We start from the raw sequence: 27,249 nt of genomic DNA on the forward strand, positions 1-27,249 counted from the left end.
AATTTGATGATGAGTTTGTGGTGTGGAAGCAGGAACTGAGACTATCTACAAGAGAAAGTTGCACTGATTTAACTTAAACCAGTTTCTAAAAAAAAAATCATTCAAATGGTGCAAAAGCCTGTGTAGATGCTCTGATTGCAGTTTAAGAGTGGCTTATTTCAGTGTAGCTAAATTGATTCCTAACTGACTTAAGCTAAATCAAAATAAGTCTGGTTTAAACCATGCACCATTGGTGGTGGAGTCAGGCATTCATTATGGAGACTAGCATCTAAATGGAGAAATGACACACATTTAGTCAATGTATTATACATCTATTTGTGAAGCAGCCTAGGAATGTTAGGTAGTATGATTCCTGAGGTTTATTTTTGGTTCTAGAAGCATTGTGTGGTCCAGTGGATAGAGACAGGACAACAAGACACATAACTTGGTCCATTGCTCCAAAACGTCAAAATGGATGAGACTTGGGTAATTGTACTAAAGACACAGGTTCTATTCTCAGCTCTGCCAGAAATAATCTTGTTAGGTTAGATGGGCAATGGGTCAATAACACATGCTTCCCCTAAAATTGGAGCATGATGCCTTGTGATGAATAAAAGTGATGGAGTGTGCAGAAAACCTGGTTTACAGATCAATGCACAATCCCTTTCACTACAGTGTATTCTATGGGGGGAGGGTCTCACTTTCCATTTTCCCTGAGATGTGAGGAGGTGTGACCGACCTGCCTAATGCATGAGTGGCATGTGCGACACTGGCAGGTCCACCAGCCATGCTGATTTAACAGTGATTGAAAAGTAAACTTGATTTGTAAATGCTTGTATGATTCCTATATATTCACTATAAATTAGACAAAGCCTTTGCGTAAGGGGCTGTCCAAGCGGCCCCACTCCAGGAAGAACCCTGGGAAGAAACATGAGACTCTATGTCCTTCCTTGCTTCTGGGGAGGGAGAGTAGAGTAACTGAACTGCAAGTCTTTTTTGGGTACAGGTTATCTCCTGCCTCATGTTGGCTCAGCTCCACTGATCAACACATGGATGGGTCTGACCCAGCCAAGGCTCAGCACATGCCCTCCCCACCTACCTCCTTGTAGGAGGAACTTCCAGGGACTGCAGCCCCTGCTCTCATCTCCATGCTCCAGCTGCAAGGGGGAGGGTTAGTTTTTTTGGGGGTTGGGGGGTTTACTCCCCCTTACAGTTATAGAATCATAGCAATGTAGGACTGGAAGGGACCTCAAGAGTTCTTCTAGTGCACTCAAGGCAGGACTAAGTATTATCTGTACCATCACTGACAGGTGTTTGTTTACTCTAACCAGACCCAGAATCGATCTCTGCAAGACTCTATTAGATATGTCCTTCCAGCTTGACTCTGAACCACTGATAATTACTCTCTGGGAATGGTTTTCCAGTCAGTTATGCGACAACCTTATAGTAGCTCCATCTAGGTTGTATTTCCCTAGGTTGTTTATAAGAAGGTCATGTGAGACAGCATCAAAAGCCATACTAAAGTCAAGTTAAACACCAGGAGAGCTCATTCCCAAATTTGAAAAAAAACTATTCTATTTTTTAAAATCTCCTATTCCTGAAACTCCTTTGGAGGTGGTTCTGGAGGGACACGAACAGCACCCTGATATTTGTGCTGAGTGCTCATGTGGGGCACCAAATATGTGTGGAATTGCCTTGTGATACTAGTGCACTGTACTAATATTTTTGCAAGAGGAGACCCATAAACGTGCAGAACAAAGCTGACTGATATCAGCACAGTATTGTAATCACAAGGAAAGCATGACTATTAATCATGTCTATTAAATACAAGAGAAAAGTTTAAATCAGGTAACCTTGACTTTGGATAAATGTTCAGTGTGGGCTTTTAATTATTTTCCTTTTGTATGAATTTGCCATCAGTAACATCATTGGATATAAGGATGAATACATTGTCTTATTATTTCCACAAAAAATGGTAGAACTTATTAAATTAACTGAGTTTAAATTAAATGCATGTACTTACGAGGGGAGGATACAAAGATAATTAAAATTTCAAGAAGATAAATTAAGCTGAGACAATTTTGTTAAGCAGCATCATGCTTTTCATTATTTAGATCAGAGTTCAGTCACCAGTGAATATGATCAAAGCAAAAAAAAATTGAATCAGCAGTTTTTCATTTAACTTTATTCATGGACATGACATCACCCAGAACCTGCCTTGCTTATAGACAAGAATGGTAGTTAAATCTCTTTGTTCAAAAAGTGTGTCTTTAAACAGTCACAGTCAGGACTTCGTTGAAAATTCACATGCAAGTCCCACAATAACTTCACAGCAAAGTAAGAGTAACACAGGATACATTAAATATTTTCTTCCTGAAGACAGCTGCTTGTGTCAAGCTAAATGTGCTAATGTGAAGAATAGCAATATTATGGATGAACAGAATACAGAAACAATGTATCGAAAGCACAAGCATACAGAGTTAAAGACTCTCACTCCCATCTCTAAAACTGTAAGGCATATTGATTATGCACTGTTTGTTCCACATCTTTCAACCCCAGTTTCCAGTGCAAAAAGGAAGTGTTATGTTTCCAAGCTGCTTGCATGTATCAAAATGATATTACATCAGTGGCTACTCTTCTGTGCCCATGTCCTCTCAACCACCATATACTCAGGGAACAGTAGAAAAGACATCCATCTACTTGGTACAAAGGCATATACATTTTCCTTATGCTGAATCCCACAGTCTTTATTTTGGAATTGTCTAGTAAGCTGTAGCAGAGCCCAGATTTTTTTTTCCTCCACACATTTTGGAATGTAGAGGACATGCTGTTTTGCTGAAAAAGTTATCATTTCTGTGTTACAACAATTTTGCCAAACGAAAATTTTTTTTTAAAAGTTCTCATAGTATTTGATTCAACTTCCATTCAAGTCAATGGAAAAAGTCCAATAGACTTAATTGGTACAGGTTCGAGCCCATGGTTATTAAATGCTACCACCATAGAAAAAAGTGGGCTCTGCACTGCCCCTAGCAATTTTTTATCAAGCACAACTTGACTCTAATTAGAATAAAAATGGCAGAATAATCAGAAGGAAGGTTCTTTTAACAGAATTTATAATTTCTATACATGAAAAAAGGAGTCATACAGCATCGACAATTCTTCAAAAGGCAACAAATTACATTTCCAAATGGCAGTTTGAAATGCTGAGAACGGTGGATTAGATAACGGAAATGTTCCCAGCACAAGTGTTTTTCTAATGGACACATTGTCAAATGTATCAAGTCCCTGATGAATCCAATGACAAAGCAACTGGTCTATCTCCATCTTGTTCAATGAAAAGCTGAAATAGATGGCAAGGGAACCAGACAGCCAACATTTTCCCCTTAAGTTTGTATGCTCTTTCCATAAACTCCTGCGCAACTATGTGGACTTGAGCGACCTTCTCAAAACCTTTTGACTTCCAGTCTTTCAAGATCAAGATTTCCTGTTCTATTACGATTTGGTAAGTGATTGAAAGATATAGACAATGCTAAAATGGTGCAAAGGATTTGCATACATGTCTCTAAGGGGGAAAAAGCAGTCTTCACATTAACCTTTAGGGATAAATAATGCATGGATGCATTTCCATGATGGGTGAAACAATCCCTATATGTACATTACCACAGAAGAAAGTTTTGTTAGCTAACAGTTAAAGTTGCTACCAGCAATTCCAAAGACGATATGCCATTGCACACATCACTAAAAACCCCAAACACTGTAGAAAACAGACGTCACAAGCTACTTAAATCCACAATTTGGGCACCAACTTTTACATCCACTTCATGCACAGCAACAGAACTACTCACATGAACCAGTGGGAAGTCTTAGCCATGGCGGAGGGGAGGAAGGGATAGGGTAGTAGGTGTTTGTGAGCACGGGACTAGAAGACATCATGAATAGGAGTGACAGGGGCACAGAATTGGTGGAGGTGGTGAACAAGGGGGCAGAAGTGTATGTTAGAGTATGAGTGAAAAAAGGAAACAAAGCAGAGCTGTGCTTGGAAAGAAGCATGAGTCAGTCAGAGGAGGTGTGTAAGGATATAAGAGGTCTGGATTGAGCATTGAGAGGGATGGGGTGGCAGTAGGGTAGATGGGAGTTGTGGGGGCAGAGTGGAATTGCTGGCATGGTGGACAGGCTTGGGGTGTGAAAAAAATAGGACAAGAGGAAAGCATGAGGTTGGAGGCAGTGAGAAGATGGAATAGGGGTTCCTTGGAATGCTATGGTAAAAAGGAGGGCAAGAAAGAGATGGGGGAAGAAGAAAGTAATGGTCAGAATGGGCCAGGAGGAAGGTGGGAGAAGATATGAGGCAGGCAGGGGAGCAAGCAGGATTGCTAAGCAGATGTGTGGAGAGTAAGGCAAGGAAGCCTCAATGGGTAGATGGGATGTGGGGGCAAGATATCCCCACCTACTGGCAGGGTGAGCCTGGGGCAATTCCATGTAAGTTAGAAGGCAAAAGAGAATTTAAAATCATGATTCTTGATTCTTTCAGGAATAACAGTAGCTGATCCTATTGGGCTGAGTGTCTGACTGCTACATGAGTTCTATCATTAACATGCTTTCACATTATAGACTTTAATGAAACAGTAATATACAAACCACAAGGAAAACTTTTATTCTATGCAATGTGTAACACAGCCACAAAGGATGACAGCAAATGGAGCTGTTAAAGCGGTAGCTACAAAAACATGTTAAATATGGAGAAAACTACAAACTCTGAAAAGGGCTATTAATAAAATATATCAATATATTGCATCCAAGGAATCTGCAAAGCTTTAGAGATGACTTTTTTTCCTTTTCAAAAATATTTTTGGAACTCCCCTTCCCTTGATCACCAAACATGATGTTTCCATAACACCACACCACGCATTATATTATAGTGCCTTAAAATAAGGCAACATTAAGAACTTGATGCTGCACCTTTGATGTCCATAGCAAATCTTCCATTGAATTCAGTGGACGTAGAAGCGGGCCCCAGGGGTATGACTCAGATCCAGAGAGAAACAAGAAGAATAAAGACTAAATCCAAGATTCCGTACTGTCTCATTTACTCCAGCACAGAGGTCTCCAAAGAGTGACTGATCTTAGAATTATTTTGCATGTGCTGCAACATTAAGGCTCACACTGTGGAGATTTAAGGTAAAGATCACAATCGGTAATCCTAATGGTTCTGATTTTGCAGGTTAAAGAAAGAATCTCTAATTTACTTCAACTTCAGTTTTGAGGGTTCTTTTAAAAAATGTTTTGCTTTCCTGTTGCAAACATAAATGTTACCATTTTTATAAATCACAAAAGGAGTGGTCATACTACAAAACCGTAACTAAGGTGTTAGTAAAAGGAGCAAAGGGCAGATTAGTTCTGACATAGTGCTACAAGCCCTGATGCATGCATTAAATCAGGGAGCAAGACATCGGAAAGAGGAAACTGTTGTCCAATATATTTCTGAACATAATAGTGCCCATTTGTATCTCTGCACATAGTGGACATAAAGTAAAATAAATGAGAGACTAGTTAGGGAAAATGTGATTTACAACTTCTCTTGGTCTTTAAGGTCACATTCGCTTAAAGAGCAATTGTTCATCCTGGCACTTGCTGCCACAGGAACAGTTAACAGCAACTCTAATATCTAGTCAGATATATATATATATACACACACACCCACACACACCTATCTTCCCTCAAGAATCCGCAACCTAGTTACAAGAACTCTAATGCATCGTTCAATTTGCTTCCTCATTTTAGACTGGCAGATACATTTTCAAAGGAAAGTCACCTTCACATCCACACAGGCACAGCCACACAGACAGAAAATGCCCATTACTTCAATCAGACTAATTTTTTTAGTGCTTTTCTGTTTTCTGATATGTCAGATGGGGTTGCTGCAAAGGTAAAAAGTAGCTTTTTGATGCCTTTTCCAATCAGCATCATAGTATTTATTCCAAGCTAGCAATTAACTTCCTGCCTAATTTGTCACACTTAATTTGAAATCAAGCATGCAGTGATGTTTAGAGCTATAGTTATGGCATTTGTGTTTGGCTGAGGCACTGGCCACTAGCACTCTCAATTTATCACTTTTAATTTAAACTCGCATGCCAACGATTTTCATTCTTAAAAGCTGTGACTGGCACTTATGGATTTCAAATCAAAGTGAAAATAAACTACAGTTAAGAATTCAGCAGTTCAGATCAATGAAAAACTGTTTTATAACTGAGTGTCCTGCCATTAAATCTCAGTGGCCTGACAGAAAGTGTTTAGTGTTCCAAACAGTTCTTTCTCCCCTCTTAAACACTCTCAGAATATGTTTTCATTACCCAACAAGCCAACCGGAAGTGTGCATCGGTATGCTGGCATTGGTATATATTCTGGGCATACTAAGAGGCAAGAGACCAAAGGCAGAGTGTGTTCAATCAAAAGAGCAGTGCACTAATACCCTACTAATTCAAGATTATTTTTTACATTCAATTAAAAAAAATCTTTTACGAAAGATATTTAGAAACTGATGCTATGTATTCTTTCACTATGTAAAGAATAACAGTAATTAGTAGAAAAAGATTATACATTCCTTTTAGCTACTGTTCTGAATGTATTTGTTTATTCATTTTTCCTACCCTTCTCTCTCTCTTTTTTGGGGGCGTGTGTGTATGGTGGGGAACAGAGGCAAAGGAAGGGTTCTTTGACAAATTTGGGCCCATTACCCCCAGAATCAATAGCCAATTTCAACTCTTTTACAAAAAAATCAGTTTGGAATGGCGAACAGCTTCCAATTTAGCTTGCACACTAGAAAGCAACTTTAAAATGGATGAAGTGACCCCTCCCCCTCACAGCAGCTGGGAACTTTAGTAGGAAGTGGCACCTTTAAAGTGTTATTTGCTCTTTCAGCTCTTTACTCATCTCTCTCTTCCCCAATTGTATCTCTAGCCCCCTGCAATCTTTTACAAATAAATTATAGTTGGGGAGAATTATGATTTTTAAAAAAAATTTGGTGCCATCTAGGCCCTGAAGCCTTTTTGGGTATGTCTATAATGCAGCAGCCAGGAAGCTTCCTAGCCCAGTAAGAATCAGGCTAGCGGGGCTCGTGCTCGTGCACAAAAAATAGTTGTGTGGACATTTCTGCACCAGCAGAGGCTCGGGCCGGGCACCTGCGCACAGGCTCAGGAGGTAGGTTGGGCTTGCGTAAAAATGGCTAGCCTGAGCCTCCACTGATGCAACGCCCACACAGCTCTTTTTAGTACACTAGCGCAAGCCGCACTAGCAGAAGTCTGTCTACCTGGGCTGGGAGGCTCACTCGCAGCTGCAGTGCAGACATACTCTGTTGTATGTTTGGCCATGACAATGTCGAAGGTGATCTGAGGGCAGTTCTCTCTCTTTACATACAATGTACTCGTTTGATAAATTAAATATTTCCCTCCTTGTTTCTTTCCAATATTGCCTAGTCAGGAACTGGCCAAAAGTAGCTTATATCCTTGGGTAAGCTACTTTCCCAAATGGGAAGTGCCCTTCACGAAAACCGCAAGTACACAGGGAGCTCAAAAAGCCTGTCAGTTTTGACTGAAATGGTGTGTTCCTCATAGGAAAAAAATAATAAAGCAGCTATTTTTTTTAAAGAAAACTGAAGGGTGTTTGAGCTCTCTCTACTTCAGTGAGGTATTTTTGTGTGTGCGTGCAAGCACGTTTGCATGCTTAGTCACCAGGGCAGTACTGGACAGAAAATTAGATATGAGCCATTTATAACAAAAAAGGCAGTGTGATTTTAATACATCCATTATGGAACAGACTCTCTATGCAGCTCTACATGTGGATAACTGCATTCAGCTTTGGTAATCAAATTAGCAGTAGAAGCAGAGATGAGAGGAAGTGGTGAAACCCAGAAAAACTGGGTTCTATTCTGACTGTGCCATAGAATTATGTGACATTGGGGAAGTCGTATCAAAATGTTAAAAAATGCTACCCACCCGCATCAGCGGATGGAGGAACTTGTTGGGGCCAGCCCCAGTAGCAAGGGAGGGAGACACTTGCCAAGGGACAATAGGTAGCTCCTCCCGCTGGGAGTCTCTGGCACCCTTTGGCCATTGGGGGAGAGGGGTGCTAATTGGCCAGCTTTTCCCAGCTCCCAGAATTTAACCTAATGCAGGGGCCACGTGGAGCCTCTTCTGGTTCTGTTCCAGCAGCTCACCCTACCCATCCGAACTAGGAAGGGGAACTTGCCCTGACAGATACTGCAGATCTAGCCAATAATCTGTTTGAAGGGGGGTGGTCAGGAAGGAATTTTTCCTCCCATGAGCCAATTGGCAGAGGACCAGGGAGGTTTTTGCCTTCCTTGCAGCACCTTCTAGCTACAGTGGGCTAAGTAGCAACATGGTTTGTACCTAACTGAAGTACTGGGGTGGGGTTGTTTTTGTTGCAACTTGCAGCTGGTTTCCAGGGAAGTTAAGAGAATAAAATGAATGATTCCCAGAGGTATAAGACCTGGGAGTTTGGTGATGAGCCTTGGCTCATGGGATAGTGTGAGACCTTGTGGCCTTCACGGGCCAAGGTCAGATCTTGTGGCCCCCACAGACTGAGGTCCCCACTCTGCCACACCCGCTATCCCCCAGCAGGGAGGAGGGTGCTAGGACTCAGAGAGCTGAGCAGAGCCTACCCTATGTTGTGGGTTAAATGGTAAGGAGCCCTGAAACCCCTGCACTGGAACTAATGAAATGCCTGGTATAGGAGAGTATGGGTGATAGGTGGGTAGCGCGCCTCCTGTGTGTTAAAGCTTCATAAAAGTTGCAGCCTGCTGCTTAATTCCACACCTGTGTCTGTCTTCATTTTACTGCTGTGCCCATATCTAGTGGCCACTAAGGGTATGTCTACACAGCAACTAGATACTGTGGCTGGCCAGTGCCAGTCGACTCAGGCTTGTGGGGCTTGGGCTGCAGGGTTGTTTCATTGCTGTGTAGTCTTCTGCACTCGGGCTGGAGCCCAGGCTCTGGGACCCTCCCACCTGGCAGGGTGCTAGAGCCTGGGCTCCCACCCAAACCTGGAAGTATACACAGCAATGAAACAGCCCTCTGGCCCATGCCCTGTGAGCCCAAGTTGCCTGGTATGGGCCAGCCGTGGATGTCTAGTTGCTGTGTAGACATACCCTAATTGTGTGTTCTGCATTTCTAGGTGCTCAACCTGTGATATTTAATACCTGATTTTTAAAAATACTGAGCACTCAGCTCCCACTGAAGTCAATGGGTGCCCAAAATTAGTGGAAACTTGTGCTAATTTTGGCCTTAAATACCTGTACCTGAGTGTCTCTACCTTTAAAATGGGAATAATTCAACTCTCCTACCTCCATAGGTGTTGAGCAAATGAATTTATTAATATGCACGAGGCACTCAGAAAATAAACTATGAGTGTATTACAGAATCCAGGAGGTAATAAAATGTGACACACACAGTGCAGGGTTTGTATAACTTGCAGTAAAGAAGGCCTGGGGACACAAACTAAAAGTTAAGAATAAGAAGAAACACTGAACTGCAGCCTAATTTCATACAGACCTGTGGAAAAAAGTTTATGATTATGTAACTAAAACTGTATCAAAATGCATATGCACAAGAGGACCAATTAAAAGGTTGCACAGGCAACCTGTAATTCTGGCATATCTTAACTTTTTAATGCTTGACTTTGCAACCTGAATGTTCTTTTAATGAAGATTTTTTGTTTGGAATTTGATTTTACATATTTAATATTAATATATATCCTTCTGAAATAAACATTGCATTTTTAGTATCTTTTTAGTACATCTATTATACTGCAAATACACGAAGAACCAGATTTTCAAAGGAAAGCAGTATCCATAATAGGAACCAGCTTTAATTTAGATATCTAAATTAAGTGGCCAGATGCTCAGCACCCTGGAGCTTCCTTCCTCTTCTCCCCCCTTCACTTAGGTGCCTAAACAGGAGTTGAGCACTCTTGATAATCTGGACACTTGGGCCCCAAATCCTACGAAGACTCATGCTGAACTTTCTGCATTGTGAGTAGTTACAACTCAACGGGAATACTCAGAATGTGTATTAAAGTGAAATCTGAGAATAAATCACTGTAGGATCAGGGCTTTTATAAAGTGTCTAATATGGGAGCTGTTGGGTGCTAAGATCTTTTTAAAATCTGGCTCTGAAAGTAATTAATACTCCATATTCCACTTTTACATAAGGAAATATGCAATATATCAGGCACTTAAATTGAGACAAGGTGGGTGAGGTGATATCTTTTATGGGACCAACTGTTCTGTGGGTGACAGAGATAAGGTTTTGAACTTACATAGAGCTGAGGAAAAGTTCTGTGTAGCTCATGAGCTTCTCTTACCAACAGAAGTTGGTCCAATAAAAGCTATAACACCTCACCCACCTTGTGTGTCTAATACCCTGGGACTGACATGGTTACAACACACTGATTAAGAACTTAAAATGTTTACTAATCTTAGACGTATAGGAAGATAGTTTCAATCATATTGTAATATATTTATTGTAAAATGTTGGGTATCTGACTTGTGAACTTTTTATTTGTAATTATTAACCATATTAAAAGTGAACAGATTTATGGGTATTTTTAGTGATATTTTGTTTTTTTATTTTTATGAAAAAGTATAGTCTGTGTAACAATAATATAATTGTGATAAAATATTACAAAATTACTACAATATATCAAAAAAGTTAAAATAAAATTATGTCATTATCGGAAAATAACCCTTCTAGTAGAAGATCCTAGTGAATCTGTATTAGCAATTGGTTACTTTAAAATGAGTGGCAAATCATTATTAATTCATTTATTATAAGCCATGATTTTGTACATCAGTTACGTCTGTGTCTATGTGTGTATATATATTTTTTATATCTATTGAAACTTTAAATTATACTTAATTATAATAAAACTTTTAACTAGGGACTTTAATAGAACTAAACATTTTTGTTATCAATTGAAGGAATAAATAAAATTGACCTAATTATAATATCTATATATTTAGTAGTGAAAAAAACATAGCAGCTGCACATATTGCATAATCAACCAAGCCTGAACATGCCATAGATTTATTCCTCACTAGCATGAGGAAACCACATATTTAATGCCTTGGAATTTAACTGTGGAATACATACTTAAAACTACTCAATAATTATTCTTAACCATATCTGAAGACAGAAACTGCCAGTTTTAAAATAACAGGAAAAAGCTGGGCTCTAACAATATTCTGTTCATATTTGCAAGAGCTAAATAAGATCATCAATATCTAAAATGGAATTGGGTAAGTAAACGTACAACATCAAGAGCTGAACGCATGCCATATACTGAAGTATGATTTTCAGAGATGGGCACCTATTACTGCAAATTACTTCAGTGGAAACTGCAGTTGCTCATCACCTATGAAAATCAGGGCATAAATATCACAGCATTAGAGGACATGAGAAAAGGGGCAACAATTCTTTTTAAAAGGCAAAAATGAAAGAGATAGGACAGCGGAAGATACAAAAGACAGGTAAATGTCCATATTGGTTTTAAAGGATCTACCCATACAAACTGACCCATTCAGGTGGGCCCCCTGCACCCATGTTGAGTCCCATTGACAGACCAGTAGGAAGATGATATTTAAATTAGGGCTGTCAAGAAATTAAAAGAATGAATTGCATGATTAATCACACGGTTAAACAATAATAGAATACCATTTATTTAAATATTTTTGGATGTTTTCTAAATTTTAAAATATATTGATTTCAATTACCACACAGAATACAAAGTGTACAGTGCTCACTTTCTATTTATTTTTTACTACAAATATTTGCACTGTAAAAAACCAAAAGAAATAGTATTTTCAATGCGCCTAATACAAGTACTGGAGTCCAATCTCTTTATCATGAAACTTGAACTTAAAAATGTCAAATTACGTACAAAAAGCTGCATTAAAAATAGAACAATGTAAAACTTTAGAATCTACAAATCCACTCAGTCCTTCTTCAGCCAGACGCTCAGACAAACAAGTTCGGTTACATTTGCAGGAGATAATGCTGCCCACTTCTTGTTTACAGTGTCACCTGAAAGTGAGAACAGGCGTTCGCATGGCACTGGCCTAACTGGCGTCACAAGATATTTACATGCCAGATGCGCTAAAGATTGATATGTCCTTTCATGCTTCAACCACCATTCCAGAGGATATGATGACAGGTTCTGCTCAATAACGATCCAAACCAGGACTGATGCATGTTCATTTTCATCATCTCAGTCAGATGCCACCAGCAGAAGGTTGATTTTCTTTTTTCGTGGTTCAGGGTCCGTAGTTTCTGCATCAGAGTGTTGCTCTTTTAAGACTTCTGAAAGCATGGTCCACACCTCGTCCTTCTCAGATTTTGGATGGCACTTCAGATTCTTAAACCTTGGGTCAAGTGCGGTAGCTATTTTTAGAAATCTCACATTGGTACCTTCTTTGCATTTTGTCTAATCTGCAGTGACAGTGTTCATAAATCAAACAACAGGTGCTGGATCATCATCTGAGACTGATATAACATAAAATATATGGCAGAATGTGGGTAAAACAGAGCAGGACAAATTCAATTCTCCCCCAAGGAGATCAGTCACAAATTTAATGAATGCATTATTTTTTTGACAAACATCATCAGCATGTAAGCATGTCCTCTGGAATGGTGGCAGAACATGAAGGGGTATACGAATGTTTACCATATCTGGCATGTAAATACCTTGCAATGCCGGCTACAAAAGTGCCATGCGAATGCCTGTTCTCACTTTCAGGGGACATTGTAAATAAGAAGCAGGCAGCAGTATCTCCCATAAATGTAAACAAACTTGTTTGTCTTAGCAATTAGCTGAACAAGAAGTAGGACTGAGTGGACTTGTAGGCTCTAAAGCTTTCCTGTGTTTTGTTTTTGACTGTAGTTATGTAACAAAAAAAAATCTACATTTGTAAGTTATTCTTTCACAATAGAGATTGCACTATAGTACTTGTATGAGGTGAATTGAAAAATACTATTTCTGTTGTTTATCATTTTTACAGTGCAAATATTTGTAATAAAATAATATAAAGTGAGCAGTGTACACTTCATATTCTGTGTTGTAATTGAAATCAATATATTTGAAAATGTAGAAAAACATCCAAAAATATTTAATACATTTCAATTGGTATTCTGTTGTTTAACAGTGTGATTAATTGCGATTAATTTTTTTAATCACAGTTAATTTTTTTGAGTTAATCACGTGAATTAACTGCGATTAATTGATAGTCCTAAATTAAATTATGGTATATTATTATTTTAAGGCTCTGACCATGCGCTGACGTCAGTAGGGCTCCACACGGATGGAGACAGTCAATCATGCCAATATAATTGAAAGTTCCCATTGACTTAATGGGAGTTGGATTGGAACATTAGTCACCACAACAAATTTGGCCATGAACATCTGTCAGATATTCCATCATCTATGTCAGATGAGTCTGTGGCCACAGTCTAATAGCATATTGTCATATCATAAAAGCCAACACTGGAACTGGTACCTGTATTGGCAATTTCAGCAAGAGACCACGGATTAAATGGGTATGGAAACAAAAAAATCTTCTTACCCCTAGAGGTGGTCTCTCAGGGTCAATATTAAAATATATTGGTGGTCTAGCATATTAAAGCTCCTTTGTCACACCTGTTCTAGGAATAGGTGCAAGATTTAATCTTCATCCTGTTATTCTTCTTCTTTCACCATCAGTAAATTCTCTTAAAACAAAACCAACATATACCCTAATTTTTTTAAAGGCAAATTTCATTAATCATCTTGTAAAAAGAATATTGTGATTCTTCTTTAACTACCTCTTTTCTTCAGAAGGTTTTACTTACTTGCCAGGATTAATTTATTTGTAAATAAGATCAATATTTTAGGTAAATTGATATAGGGGATCTCAAATATCATTCATATGTTATTTTATATTACTCTTCCTTTTACTAGAATATCTAGTCATACCTACAAATGTGGCAATGGTAGATCATAATATATCAATCACACTGATATCAGTTAAGACTTGCATCACCACAAGAAAACCACAAACTCAGTAAAAACAGAAAAACGCAGAAGGAAAGTTCACATCAATTCTACATAGTGAATGACATAGCTATTCTGATACAAAATATAAAGAGCAAAAATAAAAAAAATATTTTGATATTCTCTGTTAAGGAAAGATAATGTGGCCCATCACCTTTGAATCTTAGATCAAATTTCCTGAACTCCACTAACTTAAATCCAGAACAATATTTTCCAGTCCTTATTGATCTTCAATTACAGAATAAAAATTGGTGAGAGATAATTTAACGAGAACAACCTAATTTTGAAAAATGAAGGCCCAGTATTTAATTTTAAGTATATATAAACCAGTCATCTGAATCAGTCAATTTGTTTTCAAGACAGATTTAAGTTAATAAAAGAAAATGAGTACTTGTGGTACCTTAGAGACTAAAAAATTTATTTGAGCATAAGCTTGTGTGAGCTACAGCTCACTTCACTGGATAAATTTGTTAGTCTCTAAGGTGCCACAAGTACTCCTTTTCTTTTTGCGAATACAGACTAACACGGCTGCTACTCTGAAACCTAAAATAAAATGGTCATTTATTTCCAAAATGTAACATATGGAATTGGAAACTGATTGAACTACTTGTCAGCTACTTGGAGGATCATACATCAACTGCTTGCATTGCATAACAAGTTCTAATTTATTAATCATTTAGATAATGTGCATTAATCTCTAACTCTTTTATATAATTATAAATCAAGCTAATGATTTAGAAGCTGCTGCAGGTACTATTTAAGACTAATACACAAAAAGCCAGTGTAGCCTTTATTTTAAATTGAATGAATTGAAAGTTCTGTGGGAAATTACAGTCCATCCATTTTCTGTTGCTGCAGTTTAAAGATAAATAGAGTGGAGATTGGGAGTGTCTAGGAACAGACGAAGAATGTAACCACAAACATAGTTACACATAAAAAATCTTGTTTGAATTATAAGGTACACTCACATAGCCATTTACACAACCTGGGAGAATCCATGCACTGACCACTACTATATCCATACTCATGTATCCAAAGATTCACTGAGTTGGGTGGTTCTCTTAACAGGTAGTCATCAAGAGAGAAGTGGCTCCTGCTGGGGTCTTGCCAATGAGGTTATCCCTGGGTCTTCCTCCCTTACAATTTTCCCACCTTGGGAACCTCTTTTACATTGTTCTGACTGCACCCTGGAGACAGCACACGTGCAACCTTGCATACTTTACCATGAATGAGGCTGCTGCCATGTGGCCAACCAGCTTGCGACACATCCTGGCTGATATCTGGGGACAGACATCAGATATTTTCCACTCCCTGGAAAAATCATGGAGCAGGTCCTCAAGGAATCATTTCTGAAGCACTTAGAGGAGAGGAAAGTGATCAGGAACAGTCAGCATGGATTCACCAAGGGCAAGTCATGCCTGACTAATCTAATTGCCTTCTATGACGAGATAACTGGCTCTGTGGATGAGGGGAAAGCGGTGGACGTGTTGTTCCTTGACTTTAGCAAAGCTTTTGACACGGTCTCCCACAGTATTCTTGCCAGCAAGTTAAAGAAGTATGGGCTGGATGAATGGACTATAAGGTGGGTAGAAAGCTGGCTAGATTGTCGGGCTCAAAAGATAGTGATCCATGGCTCCATATCTAGTTGGCAACCGGTATCAAGTGGAGTGCCCCAAGGGTCGGTCCTGGGGCCGGTTTTGTTCAATATCTTCATAAATGATCTCGAGGATGGTGTGGATTGCACCCTCAGCAAGTTTGCAGATGACACTAAACTGGGAGGAGAGGTAAATACGCTGGAGGGTAGGGATAGGATACAGAGGGACCTAGACAAATTGGAGGATTGGGCCAAAAGAAATCTGATGAGGTTCAACAAGGACAAGTGCAGAGTCCTGCACTTAGGACGGAAGAATCCAATGCACTGCTTCAGACTAGGGACCAAATGGCTCGGCAGCAGTTCTGCAGAAAAGGATCTAGGGGTGACAGTGGACAAGAAGCTAGATATGAGTCAACAGTGTGCTCTTGTTGCCAAGAAGGCCAATGGCATTTTGGGATGTATAAGTAGGGGCATTACCAGCAGATCGAGGGACGTGATCGTTCCCCTCTATTCGACACTGGTGAGGCCTCATCTGGAGTACTGTGTCCAGTTTTGGGCCCCACCCTACAAGAAGGATGTGGAAAAATTGGAAAGAGTCCAGCGGAGGGCAACAAAAATGATTAGGGGACTGGAACACATGAGTTATGAGGAGAGGCTGAGGGAACTGGGATTGTTTAGTCTGCAGAAGAGAAGAATGAGGGGGGATTTGATAGCTGCTTTCAACTACCTGAAAGGGGGTTCCAAAGAGGATGGCTCTAGACTGTTCTCAGTGGTAGCAGATGACAGAACAAGGAGTAATGGTCTCAAGTTGCAGTGGGGGAGATTTAGGTTGGATATTAGGAAAAACTTTTTCACTAGGAGGGTGGTGAAACACTGGAATGCGTTACCTAGGGAAGTGGTGGAATCTCCTTCCTTAGAAATTTTTAAGGTCAGGTTTGACAAAGCCATGGCTGGGATGATTTAATAGAGGATCGGTCCTGCTTTGAGCAGGGGGTTGGACTAGATGACCTCCTGAGGTCCCTTCCAACCCTGATATTCTATGACTCTATGATTCTATGACAGGTTCTCACTGGGGTTACTATATAGACTATTGCTGAAAATCTGTGAGCAGGGAGGAAGACTCTGGCTTATAAGGCATCCAAGTGTGCCCCAATAAACTCCAGGTGTTGTATTGGTGACAGTGTTGATTTTTGTAGGTTTGTACGAAGCCCGAGGCTTGAAAAGAGGTCCATTGTCAGCAGTATGGCATGAAGGGTGTTGGGTTTGGACGGGGCCTTGAGGAGACAGTTGCCTCAGTATGCAAATAGGACAATGCGTTGTTTGTGCAAGTCGTTGGCCACTCCTGTGAGGACTTTGGAGAATACTCAGGAGGCTGTAGAGTCTCCAAAGGGTAATACACTGTATTGGTAGTGATTGGTCCCCATGATGAATCTGAGGAACTGTCTGTGAGCAGGGTGTATGGTGATGTGTGAAAATATGTATTTTGGAGGTTGAGGGCCAAGAACCCATCCCTTTGTTCCAGTACTGGGATAATGGTTGACAGGGTAACCAACTTGAAGCATTGCAATTTGATGAACATGTTGAGGTTTCATAGGTCTAGGATCAGCCTCCACTCACCAGATCTCTTTTGGATCATAAAATAATGGGAATAAACATCCTTCTCTCTGTGTTGGGATGGGATTGGTTTTATGACTCTTGATTGCAGGAGGTGGTTTATTCTTCTTGTAGAATGTCTTTGTGAGAAGGGTCTCTGAAGAGAGATGGATGGAGAAGGAGGGTGGGTGTGGGGGACAGGTAGGAACAGGATAGAATATTCTTCACTGATGATCTCTAAAACCCAATTGTCTGAAGTGACAGATGAATGGATAGATCGATAGAAAGGGGCTAAATGGTCGCCAAACTGGTGAGATGTTGAAGATGGTTGTAGTGACCGGAACATGGGGAAGGAGTCTTGGGGCCTCAACCAAACCTTCAAAATTGTCATCTGGCTGAAGATGTGTGAGAAGTAGGTCCTTGAGGAGTCGAATATCTGCGCTTGATAGGGGGTTTCTGTCACCAGCATTGTGTGTCGTACTGTTGATAAGAGGTGAAAGGTGGAGGTCAGGATCTCGGGGCAGGTTGGTATTTCCCCAGTTGTCTCTTCGGCATTGGTGTATAAATGCTGAGAAAATGGAGAGAGTCACTCGAGAGTCCTTTAGGGAGTGTAGGGACTCATCCATGTGTTCTGAAAATAATTTGGGGCACCCAAAGGCTAGGTCCTCAACAATGGTTTGTACTTCCTTAGGGAGTCTGAAGAGGTGTAGCCATGATGCTCGTCTCATCACTATGGCTGTTGCAATGGAATGGGCAGCTATATCAGTGAAGTCCAAGGAGTCTTGAAAAGCCATACTGTCCAAGAGGTGCCCTTCAGATATGAGCACCTGGTTGCTCCCTCTTCTCATCAGGAAGGTCTTGCCAAAATTCCTATATCTTAGAGTAGTTGATATAGTTGTATTTGGCCTTGAGAGCCTCATAATTGGAGGTATGGAACTGGAGCATGGCAGATGAATAAGCCTTGTAGACGAATAGGTCAAGTTGCTTCCAGAACCTGTCATAAGGGGGTGATATTGTTGCCCCTTCTCATGCATGGCATTGACAACCAGGGAGTTCGGAGTGGGGTAAGAAAAAAGAAATTCCATGTCTTTAGTGGGGACATAATATTTCTTGTCCGCCCATTTACAGGTTGGTGAGATGGACATTGGGCTTTGTCAGAGTACCTTAGACGGGTAGAGAAGGGCCTAATTGATAGGGAGGGCTATCTTTGCCAGTGCAGAGGCATACAGGATATCGAGCCGCTTGTGCTGTTGCTCTTTCACTTCCTGCAGAGGCATCTGGAGGAAGCCTGCAATCCTGCAAAACAGCTCCTAGAAGTGTTTAAAGTTGTCTGCTGACGTAGGGGGTGGAGGCATGATCGCCGTATCAGGGGACGAGGAGGAGATATGAAGTGGTGGTGTAATCTCCTCCTCTGATTTTACTTCCTGGTCCTCTAATAGGAGCGGATTGGCCTCTGGAGGTTGAGAGATGGATGAGGATGATGAGTGTGGATATCCCTGGCTTTGTTCTATGGGAGGCTTTGGAAACTGCTCTGTACACGGCCTAAGGGTCCCTGTACTACCACTGTGGAGGGAGTTTCACGTGGGGTTGCATGCATGGCAGTCTGTACCAGGGTCTTGGTTCAGTTGCAGGTTGTGGATATTGAGGAAGTGTAGATGTCGCCTTTTGTGCCTGTTCCAAATCTGAGTGTGAGACAGAGTATTCCTCCTCCTCTTCCTTGTTCGGGAGGGGTGGTGGCATCCTCAGAGAGGAAAGGGAGCAATGCTGTGATTTTGGAGAAGAGGACAGAAGTGGAGGGAGCTTGTGTTTGAGTAGTGGTGACTCAGGCATGTCAGATATCATCAGATCCTCGGGGTATCTCAACTCCTGGGGAGAAGGGAGGAGCATCATCTGCAGTTGCACTGGTGCGGAGGGAGAGGCGCATTCTCTGAAACAGCCAGCAGATGGAGTCGAGGGCTTCCACGGTGCCAACTGTCTCGTCAGTGCCATAGGGCGTATCAGTGCCAATAGACATGCCAATGCTGATAAGAGATGCAGGTGTCAGCAGTTTCGTCAGTGCTGTGCTGCCCAAAGATGATTTGGTCAGGGCGCTCAGCACCATTCTTGAAGGTTTCATGCCACATTCGAGAGAGTGCGGTCACCTGTAGGTCTGCCTGTTTAGGGTCTTTAGACCTCTCTTTAGCTCCAGTACTGGAGGTACTCGGACAGTCATGGGAGCGGTGTCTCACCCAGGAAGATGCTGAGGCCACTGACCTCATAGGGGATGGTGTTCTGTTGGGCAGTTCTGCAGAGGCTGATGTGGTAGCCCATTTCTTCCCATCAGCATGGGAAAGAGAGGATTTCCTGTTGGAAGGAGGCAGCAAATGAGGGTCAGTGGGCGACCAGCAGAGTGGGAGAGCCATGTGGGGGAAGCGTCTGCACCAGGGTGCGAGGCTGGTTGGAAGGATCGCTCCATGATGAGAAGTCTCAGCAAGTGTCTTGGTCCTTTCGGGCCCTTGCAGTCAGATTGTGACAATGAATGCACTTCTGTGCGACGTGTCCTTTTCCAAGGTATAATACACATATACATTTCATATGCATTAAAGCACTTCCCTTTGAAGCCACAGATTATGTGTATAATAGAGGAAACATGTGTGATTACAATGAGATTTAACGGTATTAAGACAGCCTTTTATTGAAGTGGTGGTGTTGCCCCTCCCCCTCCCCCCAGTAAAGCTTTCAAACCCTTGACACTGGCCGTCATCCCCCAGTCCTGAGTCAGAAATAGAGTTCATACAGGAAAAAAAAAATCAAGCGTCACTTATGCCAGGAGTTAAGGGAAGAGCAAGTATTTCAAAATGAAATATTCATTGTGCATTTCCTAGACAATGTTAATCTTTTCACAGAAGCAATCTTTTGTTATTGTTTCTATGGGAGGCCTGTCTGAATTTTACTTTGGGGTGAAAGCATGTTCAGGTCTGTAATCAGGAGACGGAATTAGCAAGAGAGATGTCCCTCATTATAGAACCTGGTCAGGAGTAGGTGAGTATTTATTATTAGAAATAGTATTTGGAAAGTAGCTCAGCTGTAAAACAAACAGTTTTCTGAAACTTCAGAAACTTTAGGTAGATTTGAATTTGATTTTGACCTTCTTCCAATGTACATAACTTAGTACTCTCAGAGTATATAAATGAACACTGTCTCCAGAACTGTGAGCCTAAGGCAGATTCATATGGAAGAGAGACAGAAGTGGAAGGAGAAGGGTTGTTGAATGTAATGAAGAAACTACTTTTTAAGAAGCGAATGAATCGGAGCAACCTGCTACTGCCATAATTGCTTTAAAGACCCCATAGCAAACATCAGCAGAATTAGTTTGTAATTTACCATGTCCTTCACTTTGAACATGCTCCCTAAAGGTTTATGTGAAAGTCATGACATTTACAAACACAATTTGTTTCAGATTGACTAGCCATGATTAATGTCTTCCTTTACTGCCTTTGACCAAAATAATTTCTCTTGCCAAGAAAGCAACCGAAGTCTTCATTTTGCTTGTGAAGTGGTGGGAACACGAGAGTTTGTTTTTTTTAATGAAATACCTTTCAGAAATGTTTAGGTAAACTGTGAAAACAGAAGGCTGATAATACAACTGAAGACTTTCAGCAGTCAGTCAATTAAGGTTTGTAGCAAAGGTTTCTAATTACTGAAGGCACAGGCTTATATCTGGAATCCCTTGCACCCAACCCTGACTAGAATATTCAATAATGATTCTTCTAACTACATATCACTCACTGTGAAAGGTTCCAACTCAATGAAATGTGCTTGATTACTTTAATACAGTTCTTAGCTGAGAAGGGTGCACATAGTACACATGGGCTTATTGAGCATTCTTTGTTTTAAATCATGCAAGATGATGAACAAACATCTTAACCTCTTAGGGTTTGATCCTGTTAATCCTCTTAACTTCCACTGATTGCAATGGGGTCAATTTAAAAAAAAGACAAACTTCTTCCTCCAATGCTATAAAATCTATCAATTTTTATACAATGTTCATTTTACTCGGTTCTTCACAAACATCCCTATTGCAAATTAAACTAGAGCAATTGTGATGTTATTGTCAAATGTATCATCAGGTAAACAGTTTGCACCCAGAATTTTAGTTCCTGGACCTTAACATGGTAATTTGGTGGGAAATGTACATCTGATCCTAAATATCAGTTATTACAAATACATTATTCATTCAAAGACATTGTTTGAAAAGCCAGAGAGACCATATCAGTGGGTACATTAGAGATAGATACCTAAATATATCACATTTTGTTCCCCTCTGCTCCCCATGATGCATCAATTAAAGACATATTTCGCAAAGCTGAGTAGATTCTTGTTGACCTAATTGATAATGTTGGATCACAAGACATTAAAGTTAATAGAATCAATTGGCTTGTGCTGCACTAAAGAGGGAGAGAGAGAGAAAAAAAAAGAGAAACATCTATATCTGCAAGGTAAAAAAATACACACTTGTTCAGGGAAAATAAATAAGATATTCAAAATTTTAAGGATATAAACGGAGATTTTTTTTAGGTTGACATTTGTCAGCAATTATCATGCAGAGCAACCACAGTACACTGTCTCCATTAGAGGATTTGCTGCATTCCTATTAAGTAAATGACCACACCACACCTTAAAGTGTGTGTGTTTTTTTTTGGGGGGGGATGTTGTCTGGCTGGCAGAGGGAAAGGGAACAGTGCTCTATGGGTTGGGTGGGGAGAGAGGTCAGAAGCTGCTGCAAAGGGGGGCTGAGGAATGGGTCAGCGTGGTGGCACTGACTCATCCCCTCGGACCAGAAGGGTGGAATAGTTGAAAAAGGGCAAGCACAGGAAGGAGAAGCCCTTTTCCACAGAGCAGGCAAGGCAGCACCCACCCTCCCTCCTCTTTAGACGGCAAAATATCAGATTTGGTCTGGACCTGCTGTGGGCATTGTGCTAGCTGGCCCTTTTTAGGGTGGGGGGCTGGGAAGGAATTTTTCCCTCACCACCAGATTGGCCTAGGTGGAGTGGGGCTTTTTTCGCTTTCCCCACAACAGGTTCAAGGAGGGCTCTGTTGATATAAGGCATGAAGGGAGTTAGTCTACATGTCACAACTCATTATGTAAGTGTGGGGCAGATGTCCAGTGCAGGTACTCCATGAGGAAAGTATACAGTGACCAGATAAATGGCTTGTTAAAGGACTTAAAATGGTGATATTCGTTAAAGGAATGGAAGGGGGAGGTTTGGAACTGCTATCTATGGTACGGCAGGGAGCCAATCCCCCTTTCTTATAGCCCACCTAAACCCTCCTAAGAGGTGGGGATGGTAAGGTCCCAGCATTGGGTTGGCTGGGGGACCTGGATGGAAAAAGAGGGGGGCTGTTTGAACCCCTCCTCCGGGCACTTATTGAATGAACATGGGGTAACCTGCACTATACATTTTATCTGTTGGGTAGTCCTAGACATCTAATAATAAAGTTGCGGCCTGATTAAAACCATACCAAATATCTCCTGTCTTTCTTTCAGTATAGCCAGGCAATCCTACCTTTCCCCCCCATTCTTACAAAATATGAAGACAATAATTGGTTAGTTCATTTTAAGTAATTGAAGCACAGTTTTGGTATTTACATATTTCCTGAGATCCTTAAAACAAATATTTATAGTCCTGAACACAATATCAAAAACAGATTTGTTGTGAAATTTTGTATATGTATCTCTTAATCCACAAAGAATTAGTACAAATTTTGGCTCTCTGTATTCATTTTCAGAACAAAGGATCAATTTAAGGTTACAAAAACAAAGTTAATTTTCATCTATAACTCGGTTGGCTGTGAGCCTCCAGCAGATGCTTGAACTGAATATTTATGTCACAAGCACAAATAATCCAAGCATATAGAGGTGATGAGCAGATTATGATGTGTGGGCAGTGCCCACCTAGCCCAAGAGCCCCACCGTGAAATGTTGCTCTACCATCCAGCATGTAGAGGATCTGCAGAGGAACTATTGACTGTGAGTTGCATAGCTCTATTTGGAGCTCTGTGCGAGCCCTATTGGAAACTCTCCACAAGAAAGGAACAATAGAAGAGGCTGTAATTTAAGTAACCCATTGTTTTCTTGTCTTCATTTTACTATTATTTTTTCACATTCTCTTTTTGTTTTCCTTCCTGTATTAGATCCTTAATAAAAACTGTGAGTAATTTTGAGGGTCTTTTTAGTTATGGTGTACCCTACGGCACCTTATATGACTAAAATAGTAAGGGGTGTCTCATTTCTGAATTAGTTGTAAGAGAAGCACTTGTTTCTCTACACTATACTTTTAGTAATTTGGGGAATAAAATTATTCAGTGCTCAACACACTTACTCATGTGTAAAATAACCCTCTCTCACCCACACAGAGTTATAACATTCAAACACACTTTGAAAAAAATCTCATTTTAAGAATAAATTTCCTCTAATCTGGGCCAAGAGACAGTAAAATGCAAAACGCATCTCAGTCATAACTATAGAGTTGTCACCAAGACCTACAATACAAATATACCTAGGGCTACGAAGTAATACCCTATGCATATTTTAAAAGTTCTAAATACTTCATGCATATATTTGCCCAGGAGACTGAAATGTACCTTTTGGGTTTCCATAGCTGGGGAAGAATTTTGTGCAACACACCCTATTAGTAGGCTTATTTTGAAAAAGGAGTAGTTGGTCCCTAAAACATTTCACAGATACTGGAAACTATCTAAGCTTCCCCCCGCCCTCCATGTATATTAACTTTGTTCATGAATGATTATAGCCTTACCCATTAACACTTATTTATATTATTTTTTCTGTATTCACTAAGTAGTACAATAATAAACAATGATTTGCATTCATATAAAACCTTATATCCAAGAATTTCAAAGTGCTTTACAAACATTAATTATGTCTCCGCAATATTCAGAAACATTCGTTCTAATTTATTCAGATTAATTAGACAACTGCTCCTCTCACTGTTCTCTTTTTCTCAGCTCAAATTTCTAGAACAATTTCCATTCTGTTCTTTCATAGTTACCACTTTTTATTCAGGCCTAACCAGAAGATTGCAAAAAAAATTTAAAAAATTTTAAAAAAATTGTTTTCTCTACGTAGTTTCCATCAAGCAAATCTCTATTAATTTTCTTCCCGGGCATATTTCCTACTGACATTATTTTCTCTCTATTTTTTTTATATAGAACCTACTGTTATCACTATTTTATACAACTACAGAATTTCTAAGACTACAAAAGTGCTTTTATCTTTATAAAAATGTTTTATAGAGGCTTGTCATTTCATTTGTTACACTGCCTCTTCCTGTATATCTAAATAAACTGACTGAGATTCTGAAAATCTATCCTTAAATTCTCTGAAGCTTTAACAGTAACATCTTTAGAAATGTAAGAATTTTTGTGAGGAAAGCAAGCAGAGTACCCGCTAGAATTTATTGTCAGGCTGTCATGGATTACCAAATCATAGGTCTTTTCTCTGTTTGGCTAAACTGAAGTGAAAATCTATACTATTATACTGGGAACAGACAACAGCAAAAGATATATTATTTTTAAAAAATCTTTGGCTTAGCTACAGTTCACAAGCTGTGTTCAGATAGCTGTTTGCCAGCTTAAAAACAAAATCTCTGGTGACCTCTGCCTGTGAACACTTAGTAACATGCATTTAGCATCATATAACAGTACCTCTAAAAATAAGTACCGGTACATACAGTAGCTGCTTCTGACACAGCTTTTTGCTTTAATGAGAATGGGTAAGAGTTTTCAAAAGGGATGCAGATCAAGAAAGTGATACAAAGCTTGTGAGGGCTCCAGACAGTTCTCAAAGCAAAAAATATACCATTAGCATGTTATATCATTAGCTTTTTTTTATTACCATAATCATGTTAACGGGGGCAAGTAGATTTTGTGGTTTTTGTGGTCAATTTTCATGACCATTTTCTAACACAGTGATTTGTCTGTTTTTGTCTGCCCAAGTAGAAACAAAAACAAGTCATTACTCACTCATCAACAAAGCTACTTCCCCAGAATTGAAAGGCTGACCTATGCAGGAATTAAGTGTCTGAATACAACTAGAAGCCATGATTAGGTCCTCACAAACATTAGGGCTTTTACTAAGAAAAGGTTGACAAATGGATTATTAACTACTCCACTACCTGAAGCTTTACATTCAGAACTTCAGCTACAGTTGCAATGTCACAGCACAGCAGGTGAAAATACATTTCTGGAACAAATGTCAGCATGGAATAATTTTGAAGCAACCTTTTGATCTACAACACCTCAAGCCAGGAGAGAGCACCAATATAGATTATATTGTTGATAACACATGGTGCTGTTTGCTGTCATAGTAGGCATTTGTATAGGCTCCAGTAGAGAGAGAAAACACAAATAGAAATAAAAGATACAGGAATTCTTCTAGTTCATCATGTTCCCATAAAACAACACAACAGAACTTTTGTTACCAAAACAGAACCCACATCCAAAACAAAAAAATCCCCAGACCCAGCAGTTGAAAGCTCTCTCTCTCTCTTTCACACACATGCACATTCAGATGTCTCACATAATGAGAGAGGGTAGCTGAAAAGGCTATGTAGAAATCTTCTAAACTATAGCATACTGAATCAAGTATTGGGAAACTTGGCCAGATCATTAAACTAAATATTAGTTTACTTTCTTTTCACCCTTCTGAAATGTGAAATACATGAAATCAGTGTATAAGTAGTGTTAAGTTCTAATATTTTAAAATGCATATTTCATTTGATTATATCCATACCCCTGGGACTACAGCATGCCAATAAAATAACTGATTAATCCGTATACTTCAATAGTTTAAAGACTCCGACAATTCCCTTTTCCTAGGCTCTCCATAAAATGGATTCATATAGGTTTTCCACATCCTCATGCTACTTCTGGTAATCAAAGAAAAGTTAGCCTTTCAACATAATTCTTTATCCCTTTTCCTAAATAAAGCCATTTCTCAGTTAGCCAATCCCACTGTTTTCAAACATACTTAATTTTAAGCATATACTTAAATTTACAGCACTGAAGCATGTGCTTATGTGCTTTTATATATTGGTGCCATAAGAACTAGCCATGACAGGTGCTGAGTGCTATCAGTGAATGGGAACTGTGAGTGCTCAAAAACCCCACAAAAAGCACTTAGCAACTTCTAATAATTGGCAAAACTTACTCCTCATCTAATCAGATATCATTAAAACAGGTGCTACAACTAATATACACAAACTGTACAGGCAGTAATTGATGCATAACAACAAAACTTACCATCTTGATCTGTGGTAACTGTGATAGCTGTGAATGGCTTGGGGGAGAAACTCAGCTCAGAGACTCCATTCATGGCTTCTATTTCAAAGGTGTAGTTCACATGAGACACAAAATCAAGTACAGTCACAGATGAGTTAATCAGGCCTGTATGTCTTGGGATGAAACGGATACCTCCACCGCATATCTCACATTGGCTGGTGTCTGATCCACATTTCTTACAGATGACACTGTAGGTTAGATCTTTTCTCCCCCCTGTGTCACTAGGTGGGCTCCATTCCAACATAAGAGCTGTTTCATTAATATTAAAAATCACATTCCGTGGAGCAGAAGGTGGCCCTAGAAAAAAAGAAAACAGTTAAACTATCCTTATTGTGTAGTTTGGAAAAACAGAGAGCTTGAGCTATTGATTTATAATGACAAACTAAAAGAGTTCAATGTATACATATATATATATACACATACACATATGCAAACTATACAATTTGGGTTAGTGACAAGTAGAACGGAACAGTCTAAAATATATAAACATTTAAAATATTTGAAAGTTAAATATTAAGGAGGGGAAATAATTATCTGAGATTGTATAAAATGATATAAAAATGAATGGGGTGAAATTAAGAGATAATTTAAGATAAACATTAAAAATATCCCACTATTTGGGACATTCAAAAACTAGGCCTGACAAAACA

The 27,249-nt window shown here is 39.8% G+C and overlaps 1 protein-coding gene across 6 annotated transcripts in view; it reads right to left on the reverse strand.

The window, feature by feature from the left end:
* Window positions 1-27,249, reverse strand: part of EPHA6 (EPH receptor A6) — an 879,356-nt gene that overhangs the window by 350,755 nt on the left and 501,352 nt on the right. For all 6 annotated transcript variants that reach the window (XM_073305263.2, XM_073305254.2, XM_073305245.2 and 3 more), the window contains one exon: window positions 26,561-26,896. In XM_073305263.2, coding sequence (XP_073161364.1) covers window positions 26,561-26,896 — 336 coding nt within the window. The remainder of the gene's footprint in view (window positions 1-26,560; window positions 26,897-27,249) is intronic.

This window comes from Lepidochelys kempii, chromosome 1 (assembly GCF_965140285.1).
Source record: "Lepidochelys kempii isolate rLepKem1 chromosome 1, rLepKem1.hap1, whole genome shotgun sequence".
NCBI classification, from domain to species: domain Eukaryota; kingdom Metazoa; phylum Chordata; order Testudines; family Cheloniidae; genus Lepidochelys; species Lepidochelys kempii.